The 23,140-nt window shown below is 53.3% G+C and overlaps 7 protein-coding genes across 7 annotated transcripts; 4 read left to right on the top strand and 3 right to left on the bottom strand.

The window, feature by feature from the left end:
* Positions 1-3,969: 3,969 nt before the first annotated feature.
* PG986_002166 (uncharacterized protein) lies at positions 3,970-4,909 on the top strand (the record flags this gene model as incomplete). Its single annotated transcript, XM_066838388.1, has 3 exons — positions 3,970-4,287; positions 4,505-4,627; positions 4,835-4,909. The coding sequence occupies 3 exons, from the start codon at positions 3,970-3,972 to the stop codon at positions 4,907-4,909; spliced, it is 516 nt and encodes a 171-aa protein (XP_066707281.1).
* A 1,013-nt stretch (positions 4,910-5,922) lies between these two features.
* PG986_002165 (uncharacterized protein) lies at positions 5,923-8,237 on the bottom strand (the record flags this gene model as incomplete). The annotated part of the gene is made up of 2 exons (XM_066838387.1): positions 5,923-7,957; positions 8,122-8,237. The coding sequence occupies 2 exons, from the start codon at positions 8,235-8,237 to the stop codon at positions 5,923-5,925; spliced, it is 2,151 nt and encodes a 716-aa protein (XP_066707280.1).
* A 2,069-nt stretch (positions 8,238-10,306) lies between these two features.
* On the top strand, positions 10,307-13,324 carry PG986_002164 (uncharacterized protein; the record flags this gene model as incomplete). Its single annotated transcript, XM_066838386.1, has 2 exons — positions 10,307-10,329; positions 10,405-13,324. 2 exons carry the CDS (start codon positions 10,307-10,309, stop codon positions 13,322-13,324), a joined length of 2,943 nt encoding a protein of 980 aa, XP_066707279.1.
* Positions 13,325-13,349: 25 nt separating this feature from the next.
* On the top strand, positions 13,350-13,838 carry PG986_002163 (uncharacterized protein; the record flags this gene model as incomplete). The annotated part of the gene is made up of 1 exon (XM_066838385.1): positions 13,350-13,838. One exon carries the CDS (start codon positions 13,350-13,352, stop codon positions 13,836-13,838), a length of 489 nt encoding a protein of 162 aa, XP_066707278.1.
* Positions 13,839-14,691: 853 nt separating this feature from the next.
* PG986_002162 (uncharacterized protein) lies at positions 14,692-15,357 on the bottom strand (the record flags this gene model as incomplete). The annotated part of the gene is made up of 1 exon (XM_066838384.1): positions 14,692-15,357. The coding sequence occupies one exon, from the start codon at positions 15,355-15,357 to the stop codon at positions 14,692-14,694; it is 666 nt and encodes a 221-aa protein (XP_066707277.1).
* Positions 15,358-16,498: 1,141 nt separating this feature from the next.
* Positions 16,499-17,008, top strand: PG986_002161 (uncharacterized protein; the record flags this gene model as incomplete). Its single annotated transcript, XM_066838383.1, has 1 exon — positions 16,499-17,008. One exon carries the CDS (start codon positions 16,499-16,501, stop codon positions 17,006-17,008), a length of 510 nt encoding a protein of 169 aa, XP_066707276.1.
* Positions 17,009-19,077: 2,069 nt separating this feature from the next.
* On the bottom strand, positions 19,078-19,386 carry PG986_002160 (uncharacterized protein; the record flags this gene model as incomplete). The annotated part of the gene is made up of 1 exon (XM_066838382.1): positions 19,078-19,386. The coding sequence occupies one exon, from the start codon at positions 19,384-19,386 to the stop codon at positions 19,078-19,080; it is 309 nt and encodes a 102-aa protein (XP_066707275.1).
* Between the last annotated feature and the right edge of the window lie 3,754 nt (positions 19,387-23,140).

Genomic DNA, 23,140 nt, shown 5'->3' with positions numbered 1-23,140 from the left:
ACCGTTAACCCGGCTAATAATGTAGGTATATTTATCTTTATTAATAGGGTAGTGGTTAATATTCGTTTTTAATTTATTTTTTAAGGTTATAAACTAGTAGTCGAACTTAATTTTAAAGTTTTTTTTATTAGTAAATAGGGGGGGGTTAAATATTTTAATATTTCGTTTAGAGTTATTAAGCAACGTAACGCTAGTGCGGGTTATTCTTTTTATTTAAACCGAGACTCCTCGGTTTCGGATTAAGAGATTAACGATATATTAATTTAATTACTAGATTTTTTCGTTTTTCTTTACGACGATTAGTATAAGGGTTTTTTTTTTTTAATAAGCTTACTGTCTTTATTTAGTTTTTTATTTTAATTATTTTCTTAGTTAGCGTCGTTATTTAAGTTTTTTTCGCCGAGAACGGTAGTTTATATATAGCTTTTTTTAAACTAGTATTAAGGTTTTTAGAGATTTTTATTAAATTAAGGGCTTAGTTTTTAAAGTTTATTATAAAAAAGGTTCGTAGTTTAAACTTTTTTTAAATAACGGTCGGGTTTTTTTATATATTTTGTCGAAATATTTTTCGACGATTAAGCCTTCGCGCTTAAATTATTAAGTTTTCGCGGTCTTAATAAAAGCTGCGAAAAGTATCGCGGGGGTATTATAGTAAGGATTATATATAATAGTTAATCGTTTAATTTTTTTCTCGACATTTTCGTTTATAACGTTAAAAAAATTATCGGGAAGGAAAAGCGCTCGTAGTTTAAGTTTAACCTCGACCTAATATAATTAGTAAAATAATTCGGGGGCGGTAATTTCTTATTTTAAGTCGCTTTTAATATTAAATAATAAGTCTTCGCCTTCGCGCCCGATAATAGCGCTTTAATTACTTACGTTTATCGGGCTTATATTAAAATAAACGAAAGATACGTGTTTAATTAATAAGGAGTTTCGCGCGGTACGTTTTTTTAAGCTCGCGAGAGAGCGGTTAATATTATCGATATTAAAACGTATCGATTTATAAGCTTATTTTACGCGCGCATCGCGCTCTTTTAAGCCGGCGGTTATTTTAATTAATTACTTTATTTAATCGAAATTAATTTAGGTTCTAGTTTTTAAAAAGGTAGGATATTCGTAAAGCTTTTTTAAGCTTAATAAGTTAAATCTTTTTCGGTAATATTATAATTATAGCAATTCGGGAGGCAAAACTATAAGTTATTATTTTATTATAAAAAACCGAAAAAGATAAGGAAAGAAAGAAAAGGTCCAGCCTTGCCGGGACGATTTCCTTATCTAAATAAGTGGGGAAAAGTTAGGTGGCGCTCGGGCTATCTCTCGTATACTTTTGCCCTACTCTAATTAATAAGGCCACCAAAGGCCTATTCTAAGGTGCGCCGTAATAATACGCGAATATATAAAAAGGATATAAAATTAAGCGAAGAATCGGATAACGAATAGTTTTAATTAATTTTAAACGTTATAATTAAATTAATTTATATAAAAAGGTCGAGAAGTAGAAAAGGTGCGTTGCTAAGTAATATACGTCGCGTAGTGATAAACCACGTTAATCTTTTTATCGCGTCGCGCGGCGGCGACCGCGTTAATAAGCATTAAATTAAGCGCTTTATTAACCGTAATCCGGACTTAAACATTAAAATAAATCGTTAGTATAATTATTAAAAGGCTTTTTACGAAAATTTTAAAGTTATTTCTATTTAATTTACGCTAATCGCGAATATAAAAACGAAATACGAGATCGTTAACGAAAATATATAAAATTTTAACGAAACCGGCTTTATAATAAGTATAATCGGATTAATACTTATCGTAATACGCGCTAAAAGATATAAAAAAGCGAAATCGGTTTAACTTAATAATCGGAAATAACCAACGGCGATTAAATACATTAATTCGTAAAACTAATATATTCCGCCGTTTTTAATTATTTAAAATTAGTATTACTTTATAAACTAATCCTATAAAATCGATTTACCGGGCGATTAAGTAATTAAGCCGATTTTTAATAATTAAACTAATAACGAAATAAGCTTAAATTAAATTAAACACTTCGATAAATATATTAAATCGTAAATAAAGGGTCGCTACCGCCTTTTAATTTTTAACGGCCACGAAAGCTATATTTTAGCCGAATTTAAGGCATATTACCAAGATAACGATATTATTATTATTAATATACTTCCCTATTTATTATATTTAATCTAACTTTTTAATATAACATTTTATTCGTTTTTAAAGCGTGTTTATTCGAAAAAAATCGAGTTATTTATTAAAGCTTTTATAAACTATATTATTAAGCTTAAATTCTTTATCGCTTTTAAAGCCGCGTATTTTATTATTTTTACGGAAATTAATATTAAATCTGGATTTAATATATTTAATTTAATACTTTATAGTTTTAACGAGGTAATTAATAAGCTAAATATACGTCTCCGGGCGTTTACATTTAACTTATTCCGTTTAAAATAGCTAGTACTTACGACTTTTAAACGCCGTTTAACCCTTAATAAATAACTAAGTACTTTATTTATATTAAAAAAGGGTATTTATTTATTAAAAAAGCTCTCCGACGCCGATTTTAAATACGGTAAACTAAATAGCGAAAAGTATAATTAAAATAGCTTATAAAATAACCTTTATACGTAATAAAATATATATATTAAAAGAGGTTAATTTAATACTTTTTAAGCGCCGGAGAGTTAAAAAGTCGCGAGTTTAACTTAAAAAAGCTTTTACTATTAAGGAATTTTAATAGCTATAAAACGAAAAGGTAAAAAAAAAGCGTTCAGCGCCCGATAAAAGTAAAAATAAGGGTTCGTCGAAACGGAGGGCGACCGGTAAAAAGCGCTGTAATATTTACGGCGAAATAAGTTATAATACGCGAATATATAAAAAAAATATAAAATTAAGCGAAAAATCGGATAGCGAGTAGTTTTAATTAATTTTAAGCGTTATAATTAAATTAATTTATATAAAAAAGTCGAGAAGTAAAAAAAGTGCGTCGCTAAGTAATATACGTCGCGTAGTAATAAACCACGTTAGTATTTTTTAAAAGTGTTTAAAAAAACCTTAATAAATTCTTTAATTTTTAATATTAAGTGTTTAATTCTTTTTTATTTTTTTTATAATTAAAATTCTATATTTTTACTTATTTAATTTAATTTTATATTAAGTTTTAAACTATATCGATTTAAATAAAAAACTACGGAATATACAAGTTATTTAAAAAAAAGGGGGCAGCCGATAAGGGTTATATTTTACTTAAAACTAAGAAAACTTTCTATACTCTTTAATTATTCTCTCTTTATTCTTATTTTTCTTATATATATACTATTACGCCTTTTAAAAACTATAGTTAAAATAAATTATAAAGCTAATTCTTTTTTAATTTATAAAGTAAATATTACATGCATTATATATTAATTATCCGGTTCCAAAGGGGAAAAAAAACTCTTTTTTTCCGACTCATACCAGCGCAGGCCAGCACCAGCAAGTGACCCAAAGCATTTCCTTTTCTTTTGGGTCACTTGCTGGTGCTGGCCTGCGCTGGTATGAGTCGAAAATCAAAAGAATTAAAAAAGTCAAAGAAAAGGCAAGCAACAGGACTGATAGAGAAAACCATAGCGTGGCCGTTCACTCACTCCCCAAAGTCGAATAAATATCTACTTGCATAGTGACAGCTCCCGCAGGTCGCCCCCCAAAAAGAGTATGTCTCAATAGCCGCCGAACCAGCCAGGTACCACGTAAACACTCTCCTTTCCACCCTACGGTCAACCATGGTATTATCGACGCCTCATCGCCTCGCATACAAATACCTCTCTCCTTCCCTTTTCCTATCTGCTTGAAACTTCCTCCTCTCGGCATCACACACGCATACACACATCCACCACTCACATTCACACCCAAACCCTCACCAGCCAAAAGCCAAATCACCTTCGTCCACCCACCATCATCATCATCATCACCATGCAGCCCGCAGTTGCCTTCGCCCTGGCCGTCGCGGCCGTGGCCAACGCCTCCCCCTTTGGCCTCAGGCACATCACTTACTCCCAATGGAGCGCCCATGCCAGCGCCCATGCCAGCGCCCATGCCAGCGCCCATGCCAGCGCCCATGCCAGCGCCCATGCCAGCGCCCACCCCTCCCACGTGAGCGCCCATCCTTCCGGCGTCCATGCCAGCGCCCACCCCTCCCACGTGAGCGCCCATCCTTCCGGCGTCGTCAGCGCCCTAGCCGCCGCGCCCACCCCCATGCCCGAGGCCCCCGTGGGTTACTTTGGCGAAGAAGTAAGTCTTGATTGCGCCACCTACTTACATACCTATCCCTACAAAATAAGAGCCCCATTCCTTACCTCCTCTCCCCCTCCCCCGTCCTCTCTCCCGTCCCCTTGACCTCGTCGTCCTACCCCCCTTCTCCATCTCCTTCAAGGGGGAAAAAGGAAGCTACGATTAGTCCGGATTAAGCGATACAGTAACAGCTCACGTGTTGGCCCCTTGCATCCAGACCCCATGCTACGAGAACTGCATCATGAGCGGCGAGACCATGGACGCCTGCCGCAACGACTGCAAGCCCGCCCCTCCGGCCCCGAAGAAGCGACACGATTACCTCGAACCCGTCGTCAGTCCCGTAAGTACCCTACCTACCTATCTACCTACCTACCTACCTACTCCATGCATACCCACGTGATCTTGAAAAAAAAAGAAAAAAGAAAAAGCAATCCCTCCACCATTCCCGCAAAAACTCCACAACAACAACGACGACAACAATACTAACCGCGAAACAACCACCAACAATACGGACCGCGAAACGATAGTACTAACCGCGTGATAACAGGTCTGCCGCTTCTTGTGTGGGATCAACGGAAACAGCCCATCGCACTGCGCAAAGGACTGCAAGGGGGCCAAGTAGTCATGACGCCCTGTGCAAGATGCAACGGTTACGTGTAACGCCGGGGGAAGGAGGAGGAGAGGATCTCCGGGAAAACGCCATGTATCCGTTGTCCTAAGCAAGGAGGGCGGCTGAGTATGAACCGGTCCTGCCATGCATATTCAGGGGAACCTGTTCCGGACGAAGCGTTCCTGGTACCGGCGGAGCGTGGGACAAAATAACGGAACCCTAAGCTGGGTGGTTTTTAGTTTTTATGTTATTTTCTTCGGACCTTACTGGTCTACCATAGACAGGGTTGAAACTCGTCCAGGATTTCGTAAAATCTTAGCTATAATAAACCTTGTTATAAAACTCGTTGTGCATCCTCCATGTGTGAAGTCTGCTCAGTTTTGGGACACTTGCTTCTGCTAGCCTAAGCTGGTATAAGTTGAAGAGCAAAAGAATAAGGGGGGACAAGAAAAAAAACGTTAATACCGACAACTAGTACTGTTGAGCCAGGGGGAAAAGAGGGAGGGAAAATGAGAAAGAATCAAGAAGAATTATGAAGGGATCTGCGGCCGCAGTTCCTCAGCTCCCAATGTTGCAAATTCAATGTTGCTAACCCAACATCGCCGCATGCCGCTTTCGAAACCCAAGATCTCTAGAAACAAAGACAGGCAGCGTCTTGGTCTGCCTAGACAACTCACGTTGGCATCACCCAAGTTTAGCGATACGAAAGGGCAACAATCTGGCCAGGGGGTAAAAAGAGGAACGGCTTCGTGATAGGAAAAAGGGGTGGTCTCGCAGTTCCAACTTCGAATCACGCGCATGGTCGGACATATTGGATGGAGGTAACGCAAATAAAGCGGGACAAGTAATTACTGCCAAACTATTCTCATCTCAAACCCCAACATTCATAGCTCGTCATAATCGTAAAGAGGTCTGCCAAGGCGATCAACCAGCACCCAATCGGGTATATCAACCTTAACGCGCTCTGGCAGTACGTCATCCATCGTCTACCATCATCTTCAGAAGAACAGGGGCTTCGCTTCATCTCAGCCCTTCCACCCCGTATTGACCAACTGCACAAAGAACCCCGGAGCCCCCTGGGGCCCCGACCCGCCCCGCCCCTCCACGACGGCGAGGTAGGCTCGCAGCTCGTCGTCGCGGCTGATCTCGATGGTCATGCCCTCGCCCAAGATGCCCTCGACGCGCTCGCACACCGCAGCGCCCGCGAACTCCTTAACGGCAATCTGGCGCAGCTCGGCAAACGTCCGCGTCGTCAGGGTCGAGATCCAGATGGGCGGACCGATGTTCATGGGCGAGGACGGATGGAGCCGCAGGTACACGGCCACGGGCGGCGCCGGGCTCGGCTGGGTTTGGAAGGGGCCGGTGACGAACGAATTATGCGAGGGTGCTAGGGCCTGAGCCTGAGCCTGAGCCTGAGCCTGGGCCTGGGCCTGGGGTAAGTGTGGCGCCATGAAGGACGGGGTCTGAGCGTGGTGAGCATGTGCGCCAATGTTTGGACCGTCCAATAGAACCGGGAGTGAAGTAGTGTCGATGTGCGAATCAATGGGCAGGCTATGGTCAAGAACGGCGCCAGGCATCATATGATGATGGTGGTTCGGCACTGGACTCGCTGCTAGTGGCTGTGGTTGTCCAGAAGTTCTGTTCCGGACTGGCTGGGGCGCGTTCACCATCCCGTGGCCATGCGACTGGAGATGGTCCGAGGTCCGGAGGGGGGATGTATCAGGATCTATGTGCATGCTCTGTGGAGTTGTCGGATCCGGTGTCAGTGTCAGTGTCGTGGGGGTGGTGGATCCCAGATGGGCTTGCTGAATCGGGGTGTAGTCGGGTTCGACCAAGCATTCGTCAGATGGCGACATCTGGGGAGGGGTGGCTGCAGTGACCCGAACGCGTTCCTCTGCGGCATGCGGCGCTCTATGGCTGTTCAAGGGTGGATCGACGGCTTTTGACGCTGCTCCTTTCTTCGAGTCCCTCCTCGACTGGTCGTCTCGAAGTCGCTTGAGTATATCGCTGGCCATCACTTCCACCGCGTCCAGCTTTTGTTGGCGCATCGGATCACTGTATCCTGGAGCCGCCAGTATTCGTGGCAGCACGGCCGAAGTCGACATCCATTTCCTCTTCAGTTCTCCCCAGTGCTCTTTTCCCGCCTCGGCCTTGTTGCTGAAGTTGTCTTCCTTGAGGATAGCAACATACTCCTGGCGGATGGTCCGTGACTCCTCCGGGTTGATCTCGAGAATGTTCTTGGCTTCGGCAATCGACATCTTCTGTTCCGCCGTTCTCATGCGCTTGGTGACGTCGGTGCATATGACGTCCAGGGCGAGCCTTTTGCCGTCGAGATTGTCTTGGCTTGCCCACATGACCGTCTGCAGGTGGGCAATGTCCCCTATGAGGATGCCTTTGACCTCTTCCCACCGCGTGGGGCCGGCCGCCGTCTTCTTACTTACCCCGGTTACCTCGCATATCCGCGCAAACCTGAGTCGCAATTCCCGGTAGAGGCCAGCGTCCAGACTGAGTATCGTTCTGCTCTCATCGATGGTGGTCTCGGAAGGGAAGCGGGACGGCCCCGGGGTGTCTGTCGAAAGATTGTCCCCTCCTCGGGTGCGTCGCCGGCGTTTCCGCGCATTCAACCTGGCAGCCACCGGTGCCTCCAAGTTCGGAGATGTTGTTTGCGACGACGCAGTGGGCTGGGGTCGGACGTGGTCCTCGTACATGGTAGAGTCCGACATGGGTTCGTCGACGCCCTCCGTGTCGCTAAGGGTTAGATCCGACACGGAAGACTGGGCCTTTGTCTCACCATCCCCATGGCCGGCAGCCATGGGATCGGCCGAAAGTAGCGGGTTGGACTCGCGCAGCAGCCAGCGGTTCCGCGAGCGGACCCTCATGAGCTCCCGGTGCTTGATGTCGAAGCCATCCTCCTCGGTCAGGACCCGCAACATGTCCTTCTGCGACAGGTTCTTGGCCCATAGCTCCTGGATCCTGGCGACGAGGCGGTCATTTTTGTGCGCGGGGTTCTGTTTGGAGGGGAAGTCCCAGCGGCGGAATTGGATCTGGTAGGCGCGTTTGCTGCCAAACGAAAGGGGTCGTCGGCATGTCAGTCGCGTTGGATGGAGACGAGCGAGTAAGTGGGTAAAGGGACTCGGGTCCGGCGAGCGACAAACACCCACTTGGGGCCTGGGGCTCGGCTGCTGCAGGGGAGCCAGATCTTCGGGTCCCTCCCTTATCCGTACCTTGGAGCGAAGCCATGCTCGGACCGCATGATCTGCATGATCTCCTCCAGCGGCTTCTTCTCGTCGATGTACAGCCGATAGCAGGCATCATGGTGCTCATCCCAATTATACACCATGATCACGGAGCTTGGTCATGATCTGGCCGTTTAGTGGACGCTGGCAGTGCGATCGGAAGCTGTCGCGGTCGCCGGAGCCCTTTGTTTTTGCGTTTCTGGTCGGAGCAGACAGACAGACAGACAGACAACCTTGAACCGACGCGCGGACGTTTGGAAAATTGAGCCGAACTCTGGCTGACTAGGCGGCCGTGCGGCTCTCGTCAAGCCACACAGCCACACAGCCACACGACCACACGACCACAGCCACGCTACGGAGCGCGTCCGACTGGCTCAGCAGAAACGCACAGTACGTGTTTCATGGAGCATCATCGCTACACCCTCCTCCTCGCTTTCGTCTTCAAGGTCACAACAAAGTGCGCGCCACTAGTATTAATTACCATGTTGCCCCTGGTGGACAACATGCGATCTCGTCGCCGTGGCTCATACTGTGGAACCACGAGGCGAAACGCCACGGAGTGTACAGACAGACACATTCGACAGCGGATGAGGGTTGTTGGTTTACTGTTTGAGCGAGGGATTATAAATCAGGTGATCGCGTATAAGTAGAAAGCTTATATATTCAGCGGCTCCTCCTTTATAACCAGTCAGCCAATGTCGTGGCGCCGCCGTCGTAATAGCCTAGGGACTACGTCGCTGGCATGCATCCGGATGGCTGTCGATAAGGACCGCTACGATACCACGACAACTCTGGGCAGATGCGGATGCGGAGCGACGGTGCGATGATGAAGAGTTCATGGTGAGGCGTGACAAATTGACAATGCCCACCATGTGTTTGTCAACCTCGTAAACACCACCCACGCCCAGATGCAGAGAGGCCCGGGCCGTGGCATCCTTGGGGGTCTCGGGTGGAGGAGACGCGCGACTGGAACGGGCGGCCGTTGTACATATGCCGCTGGCATTCTAAGCTGCGTCGCTATACGATGCCGTATATACGTGACACGATGTCAGTACCATCCGTCTGGACCGCGAGATCCATGGCCATTCTTTCACGGTCAGCTATACTAAGGCTAAGCCGTTGGTGGATGTGTAATGTGATTGGCCCGGGGCCTGACGTGCTACTGATGTCAGGGAATATAAAACCGGGGCGGGCGAGAAAAAGGGAGCTAGGGGGCCAAAAGGTTGGGTAATGCTGAACCCTACGTCGAAAGGTAACGAGCTAGCTACTCCAGACCCAAGCTCGCTATGACATACGTCCCTCATCATCGCATCACAGTGGGTTCCCTTCCCTTCTCCAACGTCGTCAGCCCATCGTGCCGCCCTGGCAAGCATAGCAAGCCTAGCAAGCCTGAGTCTGCACCTCCGGCTCGCGGCTCGAACCTGACGTATGCAATGCCCATCTGCAGCTGCAGGAAAAAGCCGCGCCCTCCATTTTCCCACTCAATCCCGTCGTCCCCCAGGCGAACCATCTCCCGGGGTCGTCGACCCATTCAGCCTTCCAGGCTCTCTGGACCTTTTGTTTTGACAGCGGCGACAAGTCGGATACGTGATGACGAAGCAGACCTGTCAAAAGTTTTGTTCTGCCGCGGCCTCCTCCAGCCACTGAAACGACTGCACACCACAACAAAAAAAGTGAAGAAAAAAAAACTTTTTTTTTTGTTGTTTTGTTTTTCTCCCTCCCTTCTTCCGCGGTAGTAGAACCAGTCCCTCCCGGCAGCTACTGGTCCCTTCCTAGTCTGTAATAATAAGTCCGTCCCTATTGTCAGTGGATTCCGTCATCCGCGAGATCTAGACCACGCTGCCCACCAAACCCCGGCTCTACCTACCCTCATCCCTACGCCCCCGTGGGATCCGTCTTGAAGGGGAGGCACCCGTTGCCCAGCTGCTTCCTTGCTACCACCAAGATCAGCTCGGGAGACTGCCTCCTCCTGATATTATGTGCCGGTCTGGAATGCTCCTAGCCCGTGATTGCCGAACCTGATACTACTACTACTACCACTACTACGCGTGCCCCCCCCCCACGGTTACAGGCATTCCGAGAGAACGAAGCAGGAGAATAATCATACAGGCCTCCTCCATTATACCAACCGCCAGCACATCCACCTCCTCCCACTCCCCCGATATGGAGCTCCATGACAGCAACAGCCACCACCTCGTAGGCTTCCCCCAACAACCGCAAGCGATGGCCGAGCCAAAGTCGGAATTCGACCCGTCCTCGGGGCACCTGCAGCTGGGACAGTTCGGCCCCCCCTCCGCCCTTGGATACCCGACGTCCCCTCCCCAAGTACGAAGGCCAGGACCACCACCACCACGGCGGCGGCGGCGGCGGCGGCGGCGTCGCGCCCTCCCCCTCTGCCTCGGCCAGCGGCGGGCCCGGCGGGCTCACGCACCAGCAGGCCGCGCAGCGGAGAGAACAATTGAAGGCGAAGCGACGCGTGCCGGCCGCGCAGCGGAAGCGGACCAAGCTCAGCTGCGACTACTGCAAGACGCGGCGCTGCAAGTGCCAGCGCCTGGACCAGGGGCCCGGGCCGGCCTCGTCCACGTCAGCCATGGACACGGGCGCCGACGACGAGGGGCTGACGCCCTGCAAGCTCTGCATCGAGGCGGGCATCCAGTGCGTCACCACCATGCCGCGCAAGCACCGCATCTACGGCAGCGTCGAGAGCCTCGACCGGCGCTACCGGGCCATCGACGCGCTGATCCGCGGCCTGCACCCGCAGCTGGGCGCCGAGCCCACGGCGGAGGAAGTGATTGCGTACGGGCGGGAGCTGGGCCTCGAGATGCCCGACTTTGACGGCGTTGGCGGCGGCAACGACAACGGCAACGGCAACGGCGGCGGTGGCAGTGGCGGTGGCGGTGGCGGCTCCGTCCACAACGAGCCGCCTACGCCGCAGTCCGCGGCCACGACGACAACGACGACGACGACGACGACGACGGGCAAGCGGCAGCGGTCGGTGAGCGCGTCGGCGCTCATGTCGCCCGTCTCGCCCGAGGCCAAGACGATCAAGTCGGACCGGGACCGGGACCGCAGCGGCGACGAGGGCAGCACGAACCTGGTGCGGGACCCGAGCGGGCGGCCGCACTACATCGGCCCCGCGGGCAGCCTGGCCTTCTTCACGCGGCTGCGGAACCTGGTGGCGACGCGGTCCAAGTCGTCCTCGTCGGAGCTCAGCAGCGACCCGCACCCGGAGCACATGACGGCGGACCTCATCGCCGACCCGACCATGGTCTACGAGGGCCACACCCAGCGCGACCGGCTGCGCCCGCCGCTGCCGCCCTCCATGTTCCGCGGCGACTCGCCCACCACCAGCTTCAGCGGCCACGAGGGCCACGCCAACACCCCCGAGCTGCTGCGCCACTGCGTCCCCTCGAGCAAGGTCAAGTTCCCCGAGCGCCACGTCGCCGACCGCTACATCGAGGCCTTCTTCCAGCGAATGCACCCCAACTTCGTCCTCTTCCACCGGCCCACCTTCCAGCACGTCTACGAGGAGATCTGGCGGGCCGCGTCCATGGACCAGCAACAACACCACGACGGCGGCGGCGGCGGCGGCGGCATCGGCATCGGCCTTGGCATCGGCCAACCAGCCCCGACCCTGGACGCGAACCAGACGACCTACGTCTCGATCGGCTGGCTCGGGTGCCTCTACATGATCTTCATCTTCGGGTGCCGGTCGCTGCCGCAGAACAACCAGACGCTCGACTTCCAGCGGCGCTACTACGCCGAGATGACGGGCCTGCCGCAGCTGCTCGTCACGCTCAGCCTGCCCAACGTGTGCGCCCTGATGCTGCTGTCGCTGCACTCGAACAACACCAACGACCGGACCGCGGCCTGGACCTACCACGGCGCCGCCTGCCGCCTCGCCGTCGCCCTGGGCATGCACCGGCAGGACGTGTCCGGGTCCTTCCACCCCATCACGCGCGAGCTCCGCAAGCGCGTCTGGTGGACCCTCTACTGCTACGAGCAGAACCTCTGCTGCTCCCTCGGCCGGCCCTCGGCCATCGACGACCGCGAGGTCGACGTCGACTACCCGGACGAGCGCGTCCTGGCGCCCGCCCCCGGCCAGCCCCTCGGCCTCGCCGAGCAGCTCGCCAAGCTCTGGCGCATCGTCGGCTGCATCCGCCGCGACGTCTACGACCTCGCCCACTGCCCCGCCAGCCGCTACCACCAGGCCGTGCAGTACCTGCGGCGCCTGGTCGAGTGGCGGCACGCGCTGCCGCCGGACCTGCAGCCGACGCCGCACTCGCCGAGCCCCTCGGCGAGCAGCAACCGGCCGCCCGCGCGCGAGGAGGAGCGCCGGACCTCCTGGCGCTCCGTCCTCATCCTGCACATCGTGTACCAGTGCGCGCTCGGCCTGCTGTCCCGCCGCTTCCTCCTGCGCGAGGTCGAGGCGAGCGAGCAGGGCGTCGACCTCGGTGCCACGCCGGACGGCTTCGTCGTCACGCAGCTGAGCCGCGTCTGCGTCACGTCGGCCATGCGCGCCGTCAGCCTCTTCGTCGAGCTCTGGCGCGGCGGCGCCTTCAACGCCATCTGCTGGTTCGACGTCTACTGGGCGTACCTGACCAGCATGGAGCTGACGCTGCGGCTGGTGGCGCCCGACGCGGCGGTGCCGTCCTCACACCAACAGCAGCAGCAGCAGCAAAGGCCATCGTCGTCAGCCACTGTTGCTTCTATTGCTACTACCACTACGGAGACCCACCACGCGAGCTCGCCCATCGACGAAGCGGCCGCGGCCCAGCACGCCTGGAAGTTCCAGCCGCTCGCGACGCAACAGCAGCAGGGCGCGCAGCAATCCCCGACGGCCGGGTCGCGGACGGACCTGGGCCGGGAGCTCGAGGGGGTCCTCACCCAGAACCAGCTGGTCGAGATGCACAGCGTGGCGGAGCTGGCGGACGCGGTGCGGCGGCTGCACGACATCCTCAAGACGGTCGAGATGAGCGGGACCAACGCGCGCTTCGCCAAGATCGCCAACGAGTTCGCGAAAGCCATGAAGCTCGTCGACGGCCGGCCCACGTCCACGCTGTTCGGCAACCCGCTCGGCTTCGAGCTCGAGGGCGTCCGGGCGGGGGGAGAACCCGGCGACGCTGCGGCAGATGGGCCACCCGCACGAGGCGGAACACCGGCAGCACCATCAGCGACACAGCACGGATAGCGGTGTCAGTTTCGCCCTGGACAGCATGGAGGAAGGACTGCCGCCGCATCAGCAGCCGCCGCCGCACCAACAGCAGCAGCCACAACAGCAGCAGCAGCAGCCACAGCCGCATAACCACCCACCACAACCGATGGACCACCACCACACCCTCGCGTCGGCAAGCTGGCACAGCCTCCCCCAGCAGCCGCAGCCGCCGCACGCGCACCACCCCCTGGGGGCGCCCATGTTCGGCTTGGACTCGCGGCGCCCGAGCCTGGCCGGCGTCGACTTTGTCTACTCGGGCGTCTTCAACCCCGCCACCGCCGCCGGCGCCAGCAGCAGCAGTGCTGAGGTGCCCACCACGAGCGCCGGGCCCGACATCCAGTGGGACATGGTGCTGGCCCCGGAGCAGTGGGAGCAGAACCAGAACCTCCTCACCGACATGTCGGACCTGAGCTACCCGAACTGGGCCTTCATGGGCGGCGGCAGCAACGTGTACCCCTACATGAATATGGGGCCTACGGGAGGACAGTGAATGCGACCGAGACGAAGAAATTTAATAAGAAACTGGGGCCGGGGAGAGGAAACACGCGGGTAAAGGCGCACTCGCACACGCGCCGGGTCGAGGCAGACGCGACCGAGAGCATCTTTCCAGAGTACACGTTCCTGGATTCTCTCGAGAGTGCCGCCAGTGTCTTTTGCCATGATTTAACGCGGCGGTTCTTCACGCCTGCCCAACCGTACAAAGCTGTTGATACCATTAATCATGACTCACACCAGAGGTCGGTGCGCCGGGTGTTGCGTGAAAGGAAAGATGTTAGGATAGGAGGAAAACGTGACTTCGATTTCGTGGGAACCCTGAGGACTTCAAGGTTGAAAACACGAAGTTGTCGAGTGGTAATTACACATGGTGACATGCGAACGAGTTCGTTACATTATGTACAGTATGCATGCGTCTTCCTAATGGATGGTAGCTAAAATGTTGATACATGAGAACATGAATCACGTATCCAAACCCCAAGGCCAACGCCTGCATAGACCCAGACAGAGGGCGGAAGGAGACAGGTCTTCTACATTCCGGCATCAACCCATTTATGAGTATCTCCTGGCGAAGACGATGAACAGATAACATGTCAAGAGAAAGACGAGCAGCAGTAAGTCGAAAGTAAAAAAAAAAGGGGGTATCATTTCTTCCTATAGGCTCTAAACAGCATCGTCACTCCATCAATCAATCCATGGTTTTGCCAGAAAACTCCAATCCTTCCAATCCAGAAAACTCCTTCCCAAATCCCAAACCGTTCATGTCATTTCGTCTTTCCTCCCCCATCCTTGCCTCTCTCTGTCTCTTCCCTCAGACCATCCGACGGCGACTCTGCCGACTCCCAGCCTTAGCAGCCCCAGCCCCAGCCCCCCAACCTGCACATTCTCGCCCCCTGCAACTTCTTCTGCACCGCAGCCAGCGCCGGAAAACTAGCCGCCGGGCACCCGTCGCCCGTCCGTCCCGTCTTGTCAAAGTTGAAGTTCTGCAGCGTATTCACAATCGCATTGATGCGCGCCCGGTTGCCCGCCAGCGACGTATCCGCCGACGGGTCGGGAAAGCTGACCGTCACCGACCCGGCCTTGCCCCGCGCCACAAACGCCGTCAGCGCCGCCGCCACCTCGGCCCTGGGCGGCGGGCACGTGCAGGGGATGTTGATGTTGTTGGCGCCGACGCAGCTGCCGGGCTGGGACTTGCTCGGCACGCCCGCGGCGAGGCCGTAGTCGGGGAGGACGGACTCGCTGATGGCGCCGGTGGAGGCGTTTCCGTTGCCATTGCCTTTGCCCTGGCCGCCGGTGGCGCTGGGCACTGCGGCACTGTTGGTGGCGGTGCCGCTGGACTGGGCGGCACCCGCAGCCGGCGTGCCCTTGTTGTTGTTGCTGCTGTTGCTGTTGCCGGCGGTGGCACCCTTTCCGCCCAGCTGCTTGTCTGCGGCCGCGGCAGCTCCCACATCGGCGCCTGTCGGCATGCCGAATGCGGCGGTAGCGAAGCAGAGAACGACGGTGGTGAACTTCATCTTGTCGGAGGTCTTTGGTGAAGCTTGATATAGGTGGCTGGTAGGTGAAAAGGTGGGTAAAAGAAGTAACTATGGTATATACAGAAGATATATACAGCAAGAAGAAGAGCTGTACCGGCAGTATCTCGACCGGCGAGTGACGAAGAAGAGATAAGGCGGACGGACGGAGCGAGATCTGCTTGGGTGTTGAGAGATCACCGACTGGGAAGGATGGTCGATCATTCATGTCTAACCGAGGGCGACGTCGACGGTATTTATGAACAGACACATCTTCGCCCATCAAAGTCGCATTCGATTAATAAATAGGTATACTATTATTATACGCCTCATTAAAACAATCGACCGCGAAAGACCATGGTGATTAATCCCTGTCTGGCATTTCCATAACGTCGCAGTCGCTGCGACGAAGCAATTGGCCATTCGGCCTCGAACGGAATAGAAATTATGGCGTGTTGTTGCGTGCCCGTTTCAAGCGCAGCCTCCCGCCAGACCGGCCAGCCAATGTGGGATCGCAGCATCCTTGAAACCCATCGACATCAAAACGATCAAAACCTCCCGAGGCGGTTCGGAAAACGTCGCACGAAGACGGGAGTGCTAAGACAAAACACCAGCAGTCGCGCGGTAAATGGTTGCAAATGCTTAAGACAGATCTGTAGATCCCAGCAGGCAAGGGGGGAATATGGAATTGATTGACGGTTCGAGATCTCGTGTCCGGTCTTTTTCGTCTGAACTTTCCATCTCGGTGCTGATCGTTGTTTCTAGATCTGCAGCTGGCCCCAGCGTTTTCTGTAGAAACCAGGGCCTGGCCAGCTGTGTGAGCTGTTTGTGAGGCTGTCTGGCTGTCTCGCTGTCTCGTCTTGGCGGCCAGGCCAGGCCCAATTGGCATGTTTCATCTTCCTCCCCCCGGGGGAACACACATAGCAAACAAGACGTTTCAATACAATCCCACCTGCGTTTCGATTTTCTCTAGACGATACAAGTAAGCGGCCGCGGCGGCGAGCAGTCGGCGGCAATACTTGACACATTTCACCTATCTCGCCTCATTAGACTCCAATACCTCATGATTCTGGATAAGGTCGCCTTGTTTTGCTAGCACCCGTCCGTCCCTCCACCCCGCCTAGCACCCCCCTCCCCCTTCCTCATGTCCGCCAAGTGCAGCAGCCAGTCCTCACAGCATGCATACGCTTTCGAGTGGCCCCTTCATCATCAAGCAGGTTGCGCTCGCCTACAGGAGGAGGAGGAACCCGTCCATCCAAATGAACAGGACTCTCTGCCCATCCACCTCGCCGACGTCGCCATCGCCACGAGGTATCACCTGAGCAAGGTTTCCTTTTCCAAGCGAGCGGCTGAAGGTTCGCAGTGGTCGTGGCATATGCGCTGGCCTCCTGGTACTGCCTCCTTATTGCAGACTCGGTGTCAGATGACCCTCGAGACTGGGCGCGCGATTGGGGTCCCCCAACGGAGCAAGCCGCCTGCCCAGTACATCGTTGCTGCCCGATATAGCCGATACTCGTTATTGGGCACTCGAATGCCAGAGGTATATCACGATGTGGTGCCAGCCCTTCTCGACTCCGAGGCCTGGCAAGATCACAGGCCTGCCACTGGCATGGCCATGTTGTGTAACATTGGGAAGGAATGCCCGATTAGGTAACATGTGGCAAAGTAATCCTCGATAGACCTCCGAGAGAGATCATTGTCGGAGAACGGCCATTCTACCTACCAGCACCCAAGTAAGGAAAGAACAGCAGGACTCATGTGGCATGGGGCACCATGGCCATTGCTCCGATCGATGGGATGAGGGTGTGAGCGCGATGATTCATAATGTTGTTTGGTGGCGTCGTTGATGCGTGTATGTAATGCACGACGACAAAAGGAAAGGTCCTTGGGCCCATCACCACTGCCCACCGCCATGACTGGTTTTCGTCATAACCACCACCGCCTGTGTCTCGGTTTCGACAGACAGCAAGACGGCGGTCGCTGCCAAACGAGCAAGCACACACACATATTCACATGAGAGGAATGAAAAAGAAGAACAGTTAGTCTGTGTACATTGGGAATGAAAAACTGACGTTAGATGAGGTAAGAGCTCACATATGATATGCAACAAGAGGGAAGCTATAAGAATGCAGTGCATATTAGGGGTGCACACTGGTAGGGGTGCAGGTCTAGAAGCACGATACCTCGTATCGGCAGCTCGTCCCTGATCCGCATACGCGCGCACACACACATACACTCGGGAACCCGTCTGCTTGGCTGGGTAAGTATGGGGAGATAGGGATGGTCAAGCGGTATGGGGTATGTGCATGCGCGAGCGCGCGGCAGGGTGATAAGCCAGGGCACCGTCGAAGTGGGTGGTGATACAGCATGATGCTAATGCCGCCACAGCGACAGACCATGTATCTGCGTCTTGTATTACATGTATACCTTTTTCTCTCTGGTGTGTGGGAGAGGCGTTCTCGACCGTCGCCATACTTGCTCACATCATCAAATGCCATGGGTCGCGCGTGGAAGAGCCGCATACCACACCACCTCGGAGATACCCCAGATCTACCGGACAAGGGGGGGTGGCGGTTCATTGCTGCAATAGGGAATTGGAAAGAAGTCACCCATCATCACCATCATCATAGCTCCGTCACAACTCCACCTTTCGGTGGCTTGCTTATATATGAATCACATCACACTCGCGGTCGTCCAATCGTGGCCTGATTCTCCCTTCGGATACATGGGAATGCCGGGAAGGCAGAAAAGTCAGTAGATGCTTGTGACTGGAACGGGCAGGGGGTTGCAAGTAAGCTTACTTTCCACCATGCTTACCAAACCCATGGATCCGGGAAGCTACCTCTGATACGGGGTGAGTCCTTGGATGTGGGAAAACGCAGCCGATGCTCACCGGGGTAAGCTAGGCCACGTTGGGTGAGAAGTCCATTACCCTTTCCGGTGCCGCGTCAGGGCAAATGACGTGAAGGCATGCCGCGCCATTGACCAATGACGAGTCGCAAACATGGATTCTCCAAGGTGAGTGGCTTGCGTAGACGCGCCAGTCTGTGCCGAATAGGGAAACATCATGACCAACCCTATCAGTACGATAGCATTCAACCTCATCATCTTGGGGTACGAAACAGGCATGAAGAGAAAAATGACCGCCAATGCGATTGCGCCGATACGTGATGGTCTCGACGGGCGTGAAAATGGAGGGTTGCTCAATGTCTCCGAGCAGTGATATGCGATATCAGGCTTCATTTCGTGTACATGCTCACTCGGAGGAACGTGTGTATCCCGTGCAACGCAGTTGTTTGTGTGTATTCCTTCCTCGGGCTAGTCAAGAAGCGCGGCGGTATGTGTGTGCACACAATCGACGTTCATCGTGACTGTTGAGAGGTATCGCCAATGGGCCCAGCCCAGCCTATCTCAGCGCACTTGTCATGGCCGCCTGGTTCAGTCAGTTATGTCCACATGAAGTAGAAAGTGAACGCTGTCTGTCGTGTGTGACGAGACTGTGCCCCCCCCAGACAGACTCGTAACGGTAACGGTCTTGATTTCACGTTTTCATCCCTTGTCGTCATACGTCCCCTCACAATGCACGCAATTGCATGATGCAAGCAAGGTCGCAGGCAGCGTGCATGGTGCAGTAGTGCGGTGCTATTGAGCCTGTGCGAAAGAGAGAAACGAGAGATCGCTCGCAGGCAGTCAGCAAAGCCACACCAATCTGGCGCTCACCCCTCACACCCCCTCCAGTTCGTCGGTGCCCACCCACATGGGCGACAGGGCCGTTGATTCGGCCAGTTCGAACATGTCCCGGATGTACACTGCTGGTCGCTCCTTGGGTGCCGTTTGTGTCCTATGCCGCCCGGATTGCCATGAATCCACTCCAGAACTCTGTTTCCGGCGAGCTGCATGGCCATTGTCACCGCCGCCGCCTGTGGCAGCACTCTCAATGGGTCCCACTAGCGGTACGGCATCGGGGATTGCGGCTGCTTGTTGTGAATCGCCCAAAGTCGCTCCGAAATTTCCATGTGCAGTCGATAACATGGTAGCATTGCCGGACCTCCTTGCATCTTCCTTCATACATGTAACCCATTTGACGTGCATACGGAACTACGACAGGATCTCGTATGATGCTTATGCAAGATGCAGCCGAACGCAATAGGCAACCGCTCTTAAGTACATGGCAAGAATAGGTATTCGCCAGCTTGTCCAGTCCACGTCATTCGGAACATGCCATCTAGGCAACCGAGATTGGCTTTTGGTTCGGGGCTATCGGGATCAAGGGATCAGCAGTATGCGGGGTGACAATATGAGACAAAAGGGTCATGCGAAGGGATAAGGTAATGCGAAACCGTATGGAGCCATCGTTACAAGCTCGTCTGCTGGTGGTTACCAAGAAATATTGACAGATCACCAACATTGAGGGACGCGCACCTCGCGAGTCTAGACTCATGTGTTGTGCTTGCTGTGGGAAATGTGTAGATAGCGACTACTTGCTCCCTCCGAGGCTTGGCCTGATAAGCTTGTTCCTTAGAGGCTCTCAGTGGGCAGTCGTTGGAAGGGCAGCGAGATGTACTTTCGCACCGGCTGTGATTGGACTTGAGGAGCTGCAGTGACCATCAGAACGTGCCGTCCCCAACACGACGAAGGTATGTATGTAAGATAATAATAGCAATTGATTGGGTAGCTGAAGGAATCATACCACATGCAGCTCTAAAGCAGCCAAAGAAACAACATCAACGTCACTCATACACTGGTCTCGGCAACAGAAATCGACTTTTGGGTTCCTTGGTAGCGAAGGCAAGCGTCGCTCGTGCACACAATCATTGTACATACTGTAGCACCGCCCGTCGGAGTTCGTGAGCGAGTGCGATATCTGGGCGCGCGCTGACACCATCTCGTCCGATCCAACTGGAAGCGGAAACGGGCCACAATTGTTTCCGCGAATGGCATCCAGGAATCCATCGAGGAATTTCCGCAATTGGACAAGGTGGCGGAGGACGGAGGCTAGGTGCTACGGTGCGTGTTGAGTAGTTGGCACCATGGTCCGTCGCTGGTCGCCTTGCCGCCCTCTAGACGGCTAGAAGTTGCCTGGATCTTCCGCTGATCCTCAAAGGTCGGCTGCTCCAATCAATTACTTCCCGGGCCGCCCGACGCCAGACCGTCGACTGGACGAACTAGTCAACTGTCATGTGCTGTCTCGAATCGCTTCATTGTAGAGGCGCGCGTAGGTTGGTGGTCAATTCTACCCTGCCTCGAGCTCCGATGATGGTTCTGTCCAAGGTGGTAACCCGAAGCATCCTTCGAGATCGCATATTCCAATGGATGGCGAGATCGGCAGCAAACGACTGGGATCCAGAAGGCCCTTTGCGGAATGTCCACATGCAACCCGAGTGTACCCAATATGTATGTCGCAGGTTTCTTTTGCTTCCAGGTCACACAAACCCCGGAGTTTCCACGCGACACGGCAGAAAGATGGTGTCAACGCCGGCGGTTTACTCGTTAGAGGGCCGTATTACACGTTCATATACTCATATAGAGCATGCGCTTGAAGTAGACGATCAAGGCATTGGGGTAGTCCTTCAAGCAAATCAGAGGGTTGGTCGGTTTGCTGAATCCAGGTGCGTCTGGGAACGGCACATTCGGCTGCAGCAATGTGATTCGCCAGGGACACCTCGGAAAGTCCAAACGGGCAATTCAAGGCTTAGCGGGATTGGAGTGAAAATGGCAGCAGCTACGGTACGAAACCACCAGGACTCGAGCTGGAACTGTTCAGTCGGCAGAGGCCAGAGGGTTCCCGATCGTCGTCGCGATCACCTCCGCGATGCTTAGCCAGTGGGTAGAGAGCCCGTAATTTTGCCAGGTGCGGAGCAGTGTTTCCGATGCGAGTAGGCGATACTGGTCTTGCCTCGTTCGTCTGTCTGCCTTGAAAACTCTGCTATGGTGCCGAGTGCTGCGATATGACAGATGGGCGGGCGGCCTGCTCCATCACGAGAGTGGCATCGAGTCACGATCGCTCCGCAATCGTAACGAGCCAGTATGACCAAGCGTTTCGGTGCTTGCTGGCGAATGGATGCGATGGGGTACTCGACAGCAGGTCGAGGTCTCCTACAGTAGCTCCCTGGCTCCGTCTCACAATCTTGAGAGAAGCGAAAAGGGGTCCCCACTCTTCGGTTCCAATCGTGCATTGTGCAGATGCAGGTCCAAGTCGAAAAGGATAAGCGTGGGTCGCCGAGCTGGTTGCCGTACTCCAAAAGATACCTGCCGGCGACTTGCTCACCCCCTGGCCGTGGCTTCAGTATATATTGATCTGGATGCTAAAAAAGAGACGATCCACCGGCATGGGCGCGCACTATCTTCCTGCATGCTTAGTGGCGCGACTAGATCAGAGCCATCGCAGCCGACCCTTTCAAAGGTGGTGTCCTGTCTCAGCCTTGACATCTCGTCAGCAGAGCAGGGAAGCTAGCTATAGAACTTATTGGATGGGCCAACGACCAATGCTGATCGACTTCGAGACGTAGCAATGTGCGATGCGCTTGCTCCAGGAGTATTGCTATCCGCGAACTTCAAAGGTAGATTGTGCCCATGGTGGGCAGCCGAGTTTGGCAGTCCGGTTTTCTTTTCGTCCTCGTCGACATCTTTGCTCTGCAGCTCCTCATTGAAGCGAATCGCCAGGACGACGTATCGGGGCAAGTTGCCGGTTTGTATACCCGGAGCTTCTCACTGCGCCGAGGGTACTTGGGGAATCTGGGGTGGGCATGTCACAAGGCTACTTACTGCTGCTATCAGGTAGGTAAGTCTGTAGGCAGGCAGGGAAATACCTAGCTCCATCGTCGGCTGCAGCGCGACGGTCCGAATTGGCATGCAAACAACGACCGTTTAACGAAAACGGCATGAACGGGGGGTTACCTGAGCAAGCTTAGTGCGTCATGCTATGTTCATGTCGGGGGGCGAAAACGTCGCGAGAAAGCTGAAAGGTGAGCGAGTGCATTCATTTCATGCAATGGTGGAACATAAGTCTGTGAGGTAGTGCTAGAGAGATCGAGAGAGCCAGCCAGCCAGCATAGCATAGCATAGCATGTGCAAGAGGAAGCTGGTTACTGCTGCTGCTGCTGCTGCTTGTGCTTGTTCTTGATGTTGAGGAATTCTGACATGTGAGGGATGCAGATGTGGTGTGCGTGTGGCTGCAGATTGGACAGGCCATATCGCCGCACAGGAGGGGACCAGGTCCTCTGCAGCGAGACGTATGCACACGGTGATTGCGACTTTGCTCGGTGGTGATTAGCCGGAGCAGAGAGGGCTTCTTCTAGCCATGCACATGTATGTAGGAACCCATCTCGATGTTTTGCGCTGGCTGCATGCAGAAGGCCGAGTTGGGCAAAAGATGAGCGAGTCGGGCTTATTGGGGATGGTGGATGGGATCATTGATTGTTGAAACACGACGGGAGGGAAGAAGAAAAAACCTGCCATGTGTTCTTTCACGCGTGCCGCTTGCGTGCTTGCCCGTCAACGGATTGAGAAGAGCCTCTGATGGAGAGCCATTGCCGTGATCGCGAGGACAGAATCGTGAAGCGGATGGCCAAGGTACCGGAGGCGGCATGGATGTTCATGATCGTTGTGGGGAACTCACGAGTTCGTGCAGGACGAGCAAGGGGGAAAAAGTAGAAGAAGGAAAAAAAAAGAAAAAAAAAAGAGGATGGAAGTACCCGTCAAGTACTCTCAATTGAAGCTTCCCCCAAAACGACAGTTGCATGCGCCCTGTAACGGACCTAGCACCATGGAATGCTGGCAGACCCAA

This window comes from Apiospora aurea (genome assembly GCF_038362705.1).
Source record: "Apiospora aurea strain CBS 24483 chromosome Unknown utg000001l_segment0_segment0, whole genome shotgun sequence".
Taxonomy (NCBI): domain Eukaryota; kingdom Fungi; phylum Ascomycota; class Sordariomycetes; order Amphisphaeriales; family Apiosporaceae; genus Apiospora; species Apiospora aurea.
This window is presented reverse-complemented; position numbering and strand designations above follow the sequence as displayed.